The 12,910-nt window shown below is 39.5% G+C and overlaps 1 protein-coding gene across 4 annotated transcripts in view; it reads left to right on the forward strand.

Moving 5' to 3' along the window:
* Window positions 1-12,910, forward strand: part of Kiaa1328 (KIAA1328 ortholog) — a 266,377-nt gene that overhangs the window by 213,902 nt on the left and 39,565 nt on the right. For all 4 annotated transcript variants that reach the window (XM_059246831.1, XM_059246830.1, XM_059246833.1 and 1 more), the window contains one exon: window positions 1,777-1,958. In XM_059246831.1, coding sequence (XP_059102814.1) covers window positions 1,777-1,958 — 182 coding nt within the window. The remainder of the gene's footprint in view (window positions 1-1,776; window positions 1,959-12,910) is intronic.

Consider the following 12,910-nt stretch of genomic DNA (forward strand, 5'->3'; position numbering starts at 1 on the left):
TTATGGACATTTTTAAAGATTATTCAAAGATGAGAGTTAATGAAAAGGAAATCACACCAACGGTCAAACCTTTGTAAGAAAAGGAAAGTGAATCTCTCATTTCCCCATAAAAATTATCTTAGAAAATGCAATTGTATAAAAGGGGCTTCATATGAAGATAAAAAGACAGTGAACAGGAAGACTGTGTCATCTAGAGTGTACATCTTCTTTCCTATGTTCCTGTGACAGACACTAGAGTGGACCTTGGCCTTCAGGACTAGCTCCTACAGTTCTGTCAACAACTTACATGCTTTGTATTAGTGGATACATAACACAAAAGACTTAGAAAGACCATCACATAATCTAATGAAATCTGGAGCTCAATAGATGTGTGGATTTGTAAATCTAAAGAAAAAAAAGAGAAGAGGAGGGGGGGACGAAGAGAAAAGGAAGAAAAAGAAAAGCTTATTTAGCAGTTAACATCTTAATCAAGCAGTCATGGCTTTTCTTTAGAGTTTAGAATGCTGGGCAAAAGGAGAAATCGTCTTCCAAAGGAACAGCCATGATTGCAGAAGCCCTAGGGAGCTTTTCAAAAGAAGAGAGAGCAAGAGGGAAAAAGGCAGGGAAGAGATGGGGCTAGTCTCAGCAGTCCATTCACTTAAAAGGGTGAGACTCCAGACCATCCTCTTCCCAGGGAAACTTTTCCACATAACTTGAATTCACTACCAGGCTATGAACTAGTGCCTAAAATCAGCATCTTTTCTGAGACCACTACTGTGAAAGGCCGTTTTTCCTGTCAGGTTTGCTAAGAACAGAGACAAGTGTGCAGGCATTTTTCTTCTAAGCCTGCCTCCTTGTGTGAATCTCAAGGTGTCCCACTATGTTCCATCCTTCCATTGTTTCCCATCATTATCTCAGGAGGCCATTGACATGCCAATTGAAGTGACTGTTTCCACACTCCTGCCGTCCTTTGGTGAGCCTCCCGCACCTGCGTGGTTGGTCCATCCCTGGTGTAGCTAGGGAGATTCTGTTCTTCACGTCTCCACTTTTCTGAAGTGACTTGCATGTGCCCATATTCCAAGCTCCTGTCACCTATTGTAGTTCCGTCACAAATACTTGGCCTTAGTGCCCTGCCTTTGGGTTCCTGCTTGTTTCTCTGCAGCCTTCTGTCTCATATTCCTCACATACACCACACCAAAGCTTTGCGCATTAATTTTCTCTTGTTTTTCATTTATCCTACATATCTTTTTGCTTTTCTGCCAGGCTTTGATTCCTCGTTGCTTCACTTTCTTCTTGTCATCTATCCCAGACCACAAAGTTAACTTCAATGCCTCCTTATCAGCTTACTCAACCTCCTTTGGCCTCCAGTTGTTGCGCTGTCCCTAGATAACAAATGCTGATTTCTTAATCCCCAGTGTTCATCTTTAGTACTTAGGAAACATGTTAGATATGCAGATCTCACTTTAACCTGCTTTTTTATTTCTGTAGACATTCTGATTCTTACTCACTCATACTCTTTGGCTTTATTAGCAGGTTAATAGGCTTGAGTCTCACTTCTGTAACTCCAAATGTACAGTTTGAGGATTAACATCATTAAACTAGTTTGTTCTCTAAAACAGTTGTAGTTAGACACAAAATACACATTCAGAAGAATATTCAAATTATATATCAATTAAACTAAGGAAAAGATTCTCACTGCCATGAATTGTACTGCAACTCCTGTTGATTTCAGATATGTCCATGTGATCTGTGTCTTCCCCTGTGCCTGCCACAGTCCATTCATTCTTCCTCTTTCAGTTTAATGAAGTCAAAATGTGAAGGATGGCTGCATGGAACCTCATCATCATTTAAAAAGTGCCAAAACTCTCCAAACAGTGGACAACACAGGAGGGAGAAGAAGACAGTTGAGTTTCAGTCACATGTGGCGGATGACGTCCAAGGGCTATGCCAACAGAACGATACCTACAGACCCCAGAGAGGTGAGTGTAGTGTCTGCAGTAGCAGAAAGAGAAGCCGCTAAGGATGGTGGACGGTGGCTGGTGCCTGCAAACCAGGGGACAGTAGGTGGTTTCCACTATGCTAGCTGGAGTTAGCATTTCAGAAAAACATTGCCTGCAAAGCTGTGGGCTGCACAGCTACTAGATTCTCAACTCACATCTACAGTCATTTCTCTTAGAGTACCGATTATGAGACACTCTGTCCAGTTTGGCACTCTTTTTAAAAGCTGAATTTAACAGTAAGTATAGTTACAGATACCAAATGATGTTGTCAAAGTGAGTAGCAGAATAAGGAGTTGAACATAAATCTGGAAAAGTAAGGCCTCATAGTAATAGGTAATCCTCAATTAACTGGTAATGTGGGGAATGTAGAAGGGAGATCATGAGCACCTTTACATTGTAACTAAACACAATCACCCAGGTCTGAGCAAATAGTGCCAGCAGCTTTCTTTGAAGTGTCACAGGTACTACAAACAACTGAAATGATGAATAAAGAGGCCTTTGTTTCCAAGATGCCCCTGGGGTGACTCCTGGGGCAATCTGTACCAACAGCCTTAAGGTTAACTTGAAAGGGAGTGAACCTCCTTGTGGATGTATAGGAAACAGCCTCCTCTGCTCACAGCCTGCTCAGGTCCTGATTTTTTACATACTCCTTCTACCAGGAAAACTCTCCTGCGGATGTTAAGCAATCAACTGTATAACGTGAATTGCTAATTAAATTAAATAAATAAATAAATAAATAAATAAATAAATAAATAACCTGGAGCCAGATATTGGGGAGAAAGCTGAAAGGTCAGAGAAACAGAACAAGCCACAGCCAACTTCACCTTACAAACTCCTCAGCCTCCAGAGCAAGACTTCCTGTTTACTCACACCTTATATACTTTTCTGTGCCCTGTCATCTTACTTCATTCCTAGTGCTGGGATTAAAGGTGTGTGTGCTTCCCAAGTACTTGGTAACAAAGGCATGAGATCTCAAGTGCTGGGATTAAAGGCATATGCCACCATGCCTAGCACTGTTTCCAGTGTGGCCTTGAACTCACAGAGATCCAGACGGATAGGATTAAGAGTATATACCACCACTGTCTTGCCTCTATGTCTAATCAAGTGGCTGGCTCTGTCCTCTGATGCCCAGATAAGTTTATTAGGGTACACAATATATTAGGGTACATAATATACCACCACATTTTCCCCTTTTTGTCTAGAATAATAAAAGGTTATAACAAATATAAGAAAAACTATATATAATAAGTACCATAAGTATATACACTACATACAACCAAGAATTACATTAACAATGTCCAGTTCAATAACATTTGACAAATTCAAACAAAAAACTCCATTATTTATCCTATCTTGGTGAGTCCAAAATGGTGTACCTAATTCACTTTCTATCCTAACTTGTATTACCAATTGAAAACTGTCTTTTGATGTCTTTCAGACTGATAACTTTACACCTCTTTAGTGAGTTTCTGTTCTAAATTTGTTAATAAGAAAAACTATGACTATCTAATCTTCAACTGCCTCAGAGACCCGAGAAGGAAATAGTATTACCTAAGTAAACAGGAAGGGCAAACAACTGACTTCCAAAAAATTGTGAGAAATGACAGAAACAGCTGGCTGTCTGGACAGTCACCCAAGGTTCCTCTGCAACATTGGGGCATCCATCTTTGGTCTACAGGCATAGCATTGCTGACAGACTCAACATCCAATCCAATGTAAAATATTTAAAACTAGTAGTTGCCTTTAAAAGTAGATTCAGTAATCTATCTTTTTATCTTATCATATCCATATTCTCTTTTCTTTTCAGAGTAAATTCAATAATCTACCCTTTATTCTCATTTCTATTTTTTTTCAGAGTAGATTCAATAATCTACCTCTTATCTATATCCTCTTTTTTAAAAAATAAGAACTCCAAATCTAATTTACTTTGTTTAGCCTTTTTCCTGACCAAAAAAATATCAATTAACAACTTGTAACCAACCATCCTAAACAATGACAAGCATCCATAATCCATTGAAAGACCAAAAATCACCAACCCCACCTCTTGGGAATGTGGGCATCATGTTCTTGAAGTTACTTCCTGCTGTCTGGGGGCAAAAGCATCTTTAGGGGATCCTGTAAAGAAAATTTTTGGGTTAATTGTCAAGTTCTGGGAGACTTAGCTGTATCATTTATTGTCCAGTCTCTGCATAATGGGTAAATGCAAGGCTTGTCTCGAGTCCTTACTTGAGTAGTCTGTGAGGCTGGATCATCTCAGCTAGCCATCTCAAAATTGTCCTGAGCAGTTTGTAGTCCAAAGCTGATCTTTGGGTGTTTGTCAGCTTGGTGGTATTATCATCGCAATATTATACAACTGTCATAATCTCTGCATCAACTCTCACATTTGCTTTATTTATTTGAGAATGGGTGTGCTCCGTGAGAAAATTTCACATGTACCTTTCTGTGCTTTCCCCATCTGCTGCCAGCTTTGCTGTGTTCTGAGGTTTAATTGCCAGTAATCTAGAAATCACTTTATCCTCTTCCAGGCAATTAAGAGGTAACAATTTTTCCAAACTTCAAAAGGGAAACTCCACAATTTCTCTTTGGCATAAGGCAAATATTCTACAGAGCTCCACTGAAGACCAACAACATTAAAGCTTTCTTTTAGGCATTGCTACCTAAGACAAAGATGAAATTGAGAAGACTTACTGTCTGAGATAGCCTCTTTCAGGATGGAAAACTTTTACTTTGGTTCTCCTTATTCCTGCCATTGCACTTGAGAGGTTCCAGTCAGAACTGGTCTAGTGGTTATGCTTCGAGGCTTAACGTAATCTTCTGTTGACTTACCAACACATGTGTGTTGTGTGCCAGCACTAAAATGGCAAAATGAAAAACTATGTAGCAGACCAGCAGGGGGAGAAATAGCACACGTGGCTGGTGCAGTGTTAGACAGCATCTCTTAAAGACACTTGTCAGGCACCACTGGGACAGCCTAGCTATGCTGGAGGCAAACCTCTCCTTGTCCCAGCTACAGAAGCCAGAAGCTTGGAAAAGGCTGGTATCCCCTCCCCTCCCCCCCCCCCCCCGAGAAATCAATTTCTAATTTGAAACAAAGTCATTTTTGACTACCAGGAGTTTGGAACCGTTATGTGTGTGTGCTGTGTCTGGGCTGACATTGCAACACTGTTTGTTGTGCACAGTGAATCCCAGTGGTGCTGCTGGACAATTGACCTCTCTGGAAGGGAGCTATTACACATCTGCAGTCCTCAGGAGCCCTGTCATTCACCCTTTCATTTTCCAGCAGCTCCCCTCACCCCTCTTTTTCCCTTTTTCTTTAAAGGGCAGGAGGATGTAGTGTGGTGGTGAAAATAATATCAAAAACCTCATCCGTTTAAAAGTTTAAAATAGTTTCACGTTTTAAGATATTCACAAGAATCATGGAAAAGACTGTCGTGTATTTTTCTCTTCTTTTATGGTCTGCTTGATCACTGAAGACATGAAGTTGCCTCCATGAGCCACTGGGCCATTGCAGAGCTAGAGACATTGTGTGCAGACTAGAGACAGGACAGGGTTATTGCCTTGGCCTTTGCTGCAGCACACAGCCCAATGGGAGAATTAACTTCCCCAGTGTGCACTGTGGGTCTGGATGCCCTGGTTATTACAGTGCCAGTGACCCAGCACTAACTGCCCAAGTTACACTGCTTGGTTGCACATCCTTAATTGCTTTCCTCTCGTTAGCATGACAGAATCTTTTGGTATACATTTCTTCTTTATATCTGTTGTTTCTTTTGTGGTTGTCATTTAATCATGAAGTGCTATACAGGATATTTACTGCAGGACCATTAATCTTTATTACCAGCCTCTCACTCCTTTACCTCTCCTGTTCTCCTCAGCATTCTGACATTATTGACGCTAAACATATAAAAGGGACAGCGTCAACAGAGCAGCCTTAGGATAACAAAAATGGGGGCATTATTATCAAATTAGCTTACAATGTAACCTTTTTTCCATCAACACTTAGAATGTTATATTGTAGTTGGTTTTCACTGTCTTATGTAGAATGGGGAGGGGAGATGCTACTTTAGAAAATCTAAACTTGGATCAAGAGCTTTTAGAAGGCATGCGCAGGGGGAACACATGCTCTTCCTGCCTCTTCCTTCTTTCCATGCATGAGCAAACATTCTAGAACTACTTCTACCTGAAAAATCCTCTGTCACAAGAGCCCTTAGAACTTAGGGCATTTTCCCTGTGATGCTGATGAACGAGCTGAGGCTGAAGTTTCAGAATGAAAATGTTAGACCACTGAGCTTGGTACTCCCTTTTTGAACTCTGGCTAAACACCATTCCAAAGATCCCTGCTGTGTTTAGGGATACCGTTTGCTCGTTCCTCTGCCACAGATCTCTCAGTCCCTTTATATTTGTGGCAGAACCTCCCTACAGAGTAATCTCATCTTAGCTGATACTCTTGGTCACACTCTTCATTTTTTTCTTTGGGGATTTTTTTTTCAGGCTAACCTTACACAGCTACCATCACTGTTAAGTTCTCTGAGAGGATCTGAAGCACTTTTTTTTTCCTGAAAAGTGATTATTATAGACTTAACTGAAGTGAACAATAATCCCTAGTGCTGTAAGTGAGCTTGTGCTGGCAGTGATTTGAGGATCATGATGACCCATGGTGGAGAAACACAGGAGACAAAATAAAGAAATAAGTGTATTGGAAGAATCCAAGTACAGAAGTGGTTTCCATCTAGCCTCTAAGGATCATTTACTTATGTTTCCTTTATTGTTACTGTCATCTGTATCTTACATTTAATCATCAGAAATAAACTGATCCCCAGAGTGTGAAATAAAAGATATGCTAAGTTTTGATGTCTTTATCAATATGCACACAGAAGACAAGCACACTAGAGTGCTATGAATAAATCTAGACAGTAGAGTAAATCATCCTACCTGGTTCACTAAAAAAGGAATTCAGGTTTAAGAACCTATCGTTAGGAGTTAATCTTGCTGTAAATATTGAATTCTGTCACTTAAACCAGAACATCTACACTTTCCATCCTCTGTAATTAAAAGGAATTCTGCAAAATGCCCTCTACTTTACCTATTTGTTATATATGTCCTGGTCTTCTATCACTAGACAAAAGCATGTATGCTTCTATAGAATATAGAAGAATAGAATATATTTAGAATATAGCTTAACACATGGTAGGTCCTCATATATTTGTTGATTGAATTAACATAACATTAAATATATTGATTTTTCCTTTTCTTCCCTTGTTTTATTTTCCCAAAATAAGGACCTAACCAGTTAGACCTTTTGGCCTCAGCGCCTGCAGTGATTTAGTGATTTAAGCAAAATATATGCTTACCCCTTCAGAGTCCTTATGATGATTGATTGCTAATGTCAAAGAGAAAGACTATAGTGAGGCCTTAAAATAGCAGTGCCCAAGAAGTCAAGAAAACCATGATCATTATTTCATTTCCTTTTAATCTAATTGAAGTTTAATTATATACAATACAGTTGCATGGGTCTTAGATGTACAGATTGATATGTCTGACAATTGTTTTATACTCATGTAATCACCAGTTCCTATGTAGTGCATTTCCTTAGTAACCAAAGTTCCCTGTGCTTTCTGTTAATCAGATCCCTCCCTAAGGCCCTTCCCTGGGCTTATGAGGGCTTTCTTCTCACTGGGACTTCTCATGGTCCTTTATATATATTGCCTCCCAGGCGTCTCTTCTCTTTCCAAAAATACCACCACTTCAGCAATACTGAATTAAGACCCACTCATGTGACTTCTTTGGCCCTTGATGGCCTCTTTGAAGGCCCTTTCTCCAAGTACAATAAGTTTTAAAGATTACTGGGGATTAGGACTGGGATATAGCTAGTCCATAAATAACTTCTTTCTTACCATAATTAAGGCTTTTATTTTTGTTGTTGTTGACTGCCCAGAGGTTCCATTCCAATAAATAAAATGGTAAAAGTATATTTTCATACCTGTTTCAGGTCTCAAAGAAGACAATCTTGCATCCACTAAGTATGATCTTACTGGTGATTTTTTTGTAATTGTTTTTTATCAGGTTGAAAAGGTCCCTCTAGATAGTTGAGAGTCTTTGTCATAAATGGGTGTTTGATTTCATCAAAGCTAATTTTTCTGCATCAGTTGAGATAAAGTTATATTAGTTATTGCATCATTATGACCAAACGCCTAAGAAAATCAGTGTTACAGAGCAGGGATTTTATTCTGGCCCACAGTGTCAGGGATTCCAGTAGGCTGCCACACTTGGGCAGAACATCATGGTGAGAGGAGCATGTGTAGAGACTGTATATTTCTTGAGATGTAGGAAGTAGAGAAAGAGACAGAAAGGGGCCAGGGATGTACTAATATGTCCTCCACTCCCATCCCCCATGACTTTCTAATGTTTCTAGAACCTGCAAAGATAGCATCACTAGCTAGAGACAAACTTTTCAATGCATGAACTTTTGTGGGAACATTTCCTACTCAAACCATAATAATCATGTTTTTTCATTCATTGATTTGATTATTTGCTGAGATATTGAAGTATGTGTGGTTATAATGATTGTGTCTAATTTTGCTATAACATGTCAGTGGAAACAGTGGTATGGATAAGCCTAGGTGCTCACCCTCATCCAGAAACACCAAAGACCACACAACTAAGAATCCACCTCATCGGAACTCTTCAGAAAGCAAGACTTTACAGAAACACCATAGGAGAACTTTGTGACTCTTAGCATTGATGAACCCCTGCCCTAGGATGGCATCAGTCCTGAGATATCAGCCTAAGCACAGATGAAGGACCCTGATCTCTGTGGAAGCAGAATCCTGGGTCCAGATGTCAGGGGTCTGTTTTGACCTGCCTGTAGATTCCCCAAAATGCTAACACAGGTCCTGCTTTGTTTTGCCTAATGCTCAACTTTCATAGGATATTCTGTGAAAACTTTGAAAGCCAAATGAACATGCTGCTCCATCCTAGGATAAGAAAGCAACATTGAGACCAAAATATACAATAAAAGCCAAGAAGCTACAAGACCTAGATAAAATGAACACACAAACTACCAGACTCTAATAACAATCATTTTTAAAACTCTCCTGAAGAAGCCAGAACCATATAGCTTCACGAGTGAATTTCACCAAGTCTTTAAAAACTAAGGCAAATGGCCAGGTGGTGGTGACACAAACCTTTAATCCCAGCACTCGGGAGGCAGAAGCAGGCAGATCTATGTGAGTTTGAGGACAGCCTGGTCTACAAAGCAAGTTCCAGGACATCCAGGGCTGTTACACAGAGAAACTCTGTCTTGGGAAAAAGAAAAAAAAAAAAAAAGGAAGGCAAATGCTTCTCAAAACTTTCCATAAAACAGAATGGAAGGTATACATCTGAACTTACTTTAAGAGTCCCCAATGCTGAAACTAGACAACCATGAAACAAACTCTAGAACAGTGTCTATTATAAATATGCATGGAAGTAGCCTAAATAAAAACAGTAGCAAGCTGAATGTAGCGGCATATTAAGAAGATGATAAATCATGACCAAGTGGGATTTAACTCAGGAGTGCAAAGGTGACTCAACTCAAAACAATCAATCAGTGTAAATGCACCACATTAGCAGAACGCAGGCAAAACCACATGGCCATCTCAATCGACAGAGGAAAACACATTTAACAAAAACCTTTTGTGGGAGATTTCCTAAGCAATTAGAGGAACTTATGTGAAAAACCTACAGAGAATATCTTATTCAACTGTAAAACTGAAATCCCCCACTTTTAAAAACAAGGCAAAGGACTTGAACTGTCTCCACATCCAGTACACTCTAAATAAAGCTCTTTGGAACACAGTTGTCCCTTTTGTCTACCTGCTGCCTTGGCTTGTTTTCTTTACTCTCACAGAGTTGAACATAGTGACTGATCATCTGGCCCACAAAACCTAAGATGTGTGTTGACCCCGCCACAGTGCTAGATAAGGAAGAGGAAGAGTAGGCTCTGGGCAGAAACTGGGAACACTTTTATAGGACAGGCTGCAATTGGCGCATGTAACATCCTGTATTTTTTTCACCCTGACCACACTGAAATGTGAAGAACTGAGGAATGTAGATAGCTCGTTGCTGGGAAGAAAGAAACAGTGCATTTCAGTGAACACTGGGAGCTTCTGTCGAAGTCCTGTTTTTCATAATCACCCCAAACCAGAACTGCCTCAGTTTCCACCCACAGTAATAGTGCATGGCACAGAAGAGGACTTAGCCAAGAGAACAAGCTGCATATACACAGTCCTCCACAGAAACAAACTTGAAGAGCTTCTTTTAGTTTTCATGAAAATCAAGAGCAACAATGCTAAAGAACATTTTAAAACAAAATCCATATTAAAGCTATAGAGAACAGAAAGGAAATAATAATCAAAAAAGTGCTTGACCCTGAGGAACAAAGATACCATGACTGAGGACAGAACTTGAAGGTGTCCTGACCTGGGGAAAGGTTATGCCAGCATTGTGTGTGTGTGTGTGTGTGTGTGTGTGTGTGTGTGTGTGTGTTTGTGTATATATATATATATATATATATATATATATATATATATATATATTTGTGTGTATATATATATATGTATATATTCCTCAAGCTAAACTGAACATATGATGTAATTCAGCTGTTTTTAATAATGAGCACAGAAGCAGAAGTTCTTAATCTTTGAACACCATGAAAAAAATTATCAGAAATGTTGACTATATCAGCCTCTTTTTCTTTGGGGCTACTAACCAGCTCCCAAATCATGACACAGAGACTTGTTAGTTTTGAATGCTCGGCCTAGCTTAGGCATATTTCTGGCTAGCTCTTTTAACTTAAGTTAACCTGTGTCTATCTACCTTTTGCCCCAGGGCTTTTTACCTTTTCTTACTTTCTCTCTTTCTCTATGTCTGGCTGGCTGATGGCTGCCTGACTGCCTCCCCCGCCCCAGGCATCTCCCTCGTTCTCTCCTCTCTTCTTCCTTTCATTCCTCTAGCCTAGATTTCTCCTCATATTAATCTCTCTGCCCGCCAGCCCTGCTTATCCTTTCTCTGCCTAGCTATTGGCCATTCAGCTTTTTATTAGACTAATCAGGTACCTAAGGCAGGCAAGGTGAAACAGATGCAACACATCTTTGCATAATTAAACACATATCCTTACATCGTTAAACAAATGCAGCACAGACAAATGTACACAATTAAAGTAATATTCCACACCATAAAAAAATGTAACACATCTTTGCCTAGTTAAAATAATATTCTACGACAGTTGACTAATGGATAGGCAGACAAACCCAGCTACATAGAAATAGGAAATAGCCCCATTCATCTTTATTTGCAAAAAATATAGGTATGTTCACACATGAATAAGCACAGGCATTTATATAGAAACTTGATTAGCCTATTGGATAGCATTCTTCGTAGAACTTAAGTATTTTAAAACATATAACATCTTTGTATGTATTTGTGTTTCTAATTGTATAGGGTTGTATATTTCTGTGAATACATAAAGCTACAGCATTGCTGACACACTAAATATTAAGTCAGAATTTATCAAAGGAACAAATATAGTTAAAAACTAACATGGCTTTTGCAAACTTAACTTTTAAAAACACTTCGAGAGTTAAAAGAGAAAAGAGAATAAACTTGATCTGTACCTGGGAGGCAACATTCTTGACCTTTTTGGGATCCATACCCTTCTGAATTTGATGAAAGCTATGGTCCTTTCCCCTACATGTATGAAAATTGTTCTGCCTCCTTTTCCAAGGAATCCATCCTTTCCTGAAGTACATTCTTGAAGTGGGCAAGTCCCCTGAATCCTCTGGAAGTTCCTTTCTTCAGTTTCACTCCATCAATAGTCACTTGTCAGAACCAACTTTTAACAGAAGTATCAAAACTAAACAGACCGGTGTTTTGTTCCAAGATGATGACTAAAGATAACCTTTGTCTTTTCCTCCCAGAAATGTCCTCTTCCCTCTCTCCTCACCCCCAGACCCCTTCAGTTGTTTCTACTTGTTACCTGTCTTCATCCCCTTCCTCTCTCCTGTCTGTCCTGAATTCTCTGTAATGTTAAATTCTACAGTTTTTATTCCTTCTGTCCTTAAGTCTGCCACCAGACTCACCTCTCCAGAACAGTGAGGCACTGTGTTGGTGGTGTGAAGGTTTGCCTTTCCAAGCTAACAGGGTGACTAGACATCTGTCCAGCAGACCTGGTTGCATTTGAACCAGTGTCACCCTCAACACCTGTGCACTGCTGGCTACACGCTCGATTTTCACTGCAGTTCCTCCATGAGATGGGGCAGGACAAGAACCTGAGACTGTTAAAAGAACTGATAACTCAAAGTAGTCATTAGAAATGTATCAACATGTAGTCGTCTTTAATAAATATTTCTTGAATAAACTATATATTCAACCTTGAGGTTTTTCATTTATTGTTTTTGTTAATGTAAGTCTCTGCTTCAAGCTCCATGCTCTTCATTTCTTCTTTTCAGACTTCTGCCTTCCATGTCAGAGTATCCCCTCCCAATTCCTACAGCTAAATACTGTGATCTCTCACTTCCTAATACCTCATACTTTTCATACTGCTACAACAGCCGTGAAAGATAATGGGTACAACCCTCCCTGTTGCCTGGAAATGGATACAGGCTCCTGCCTTAGTATCTGTGTTACCCTAAGCCAGCCACATAAGTCCCATATCTTTAATTTTCCTTATTGTCAATTTGATATCAAAATAATATTTATGACAAAAGTTTTTATGAAGAAAAATAGTTTCTAGAAAAGATAAAACTTGAGATAGAGAGGGATAGAGTAGGACCAGATCCAGACAGGGAGTTGGTATCAATTTCACATGTATCCAGAGGAGTATTAGGGGGAAAGACAGATGCTTTGCACTTTTGGCATTTTAGGATCTGGTATTCCTAACACTCCAAAGCTCACTT

The sequence above is a fragment of the Peromyscus eremicus genome, chromosome 19 (assembly GCF_949786415.1).
Source record: "Peromyscus eremicus chromosome 19, PerEre_H2_v1, whole genome shotgun sequence".
In the NCBI taxonomy this organism is placed as follows: domain Eukaryota; kingdom Metazoa; phylum Chordata; class Mammalia; order Rodentia; family Cricetidae; genus Peromyscus; species Peromyscus eremicus.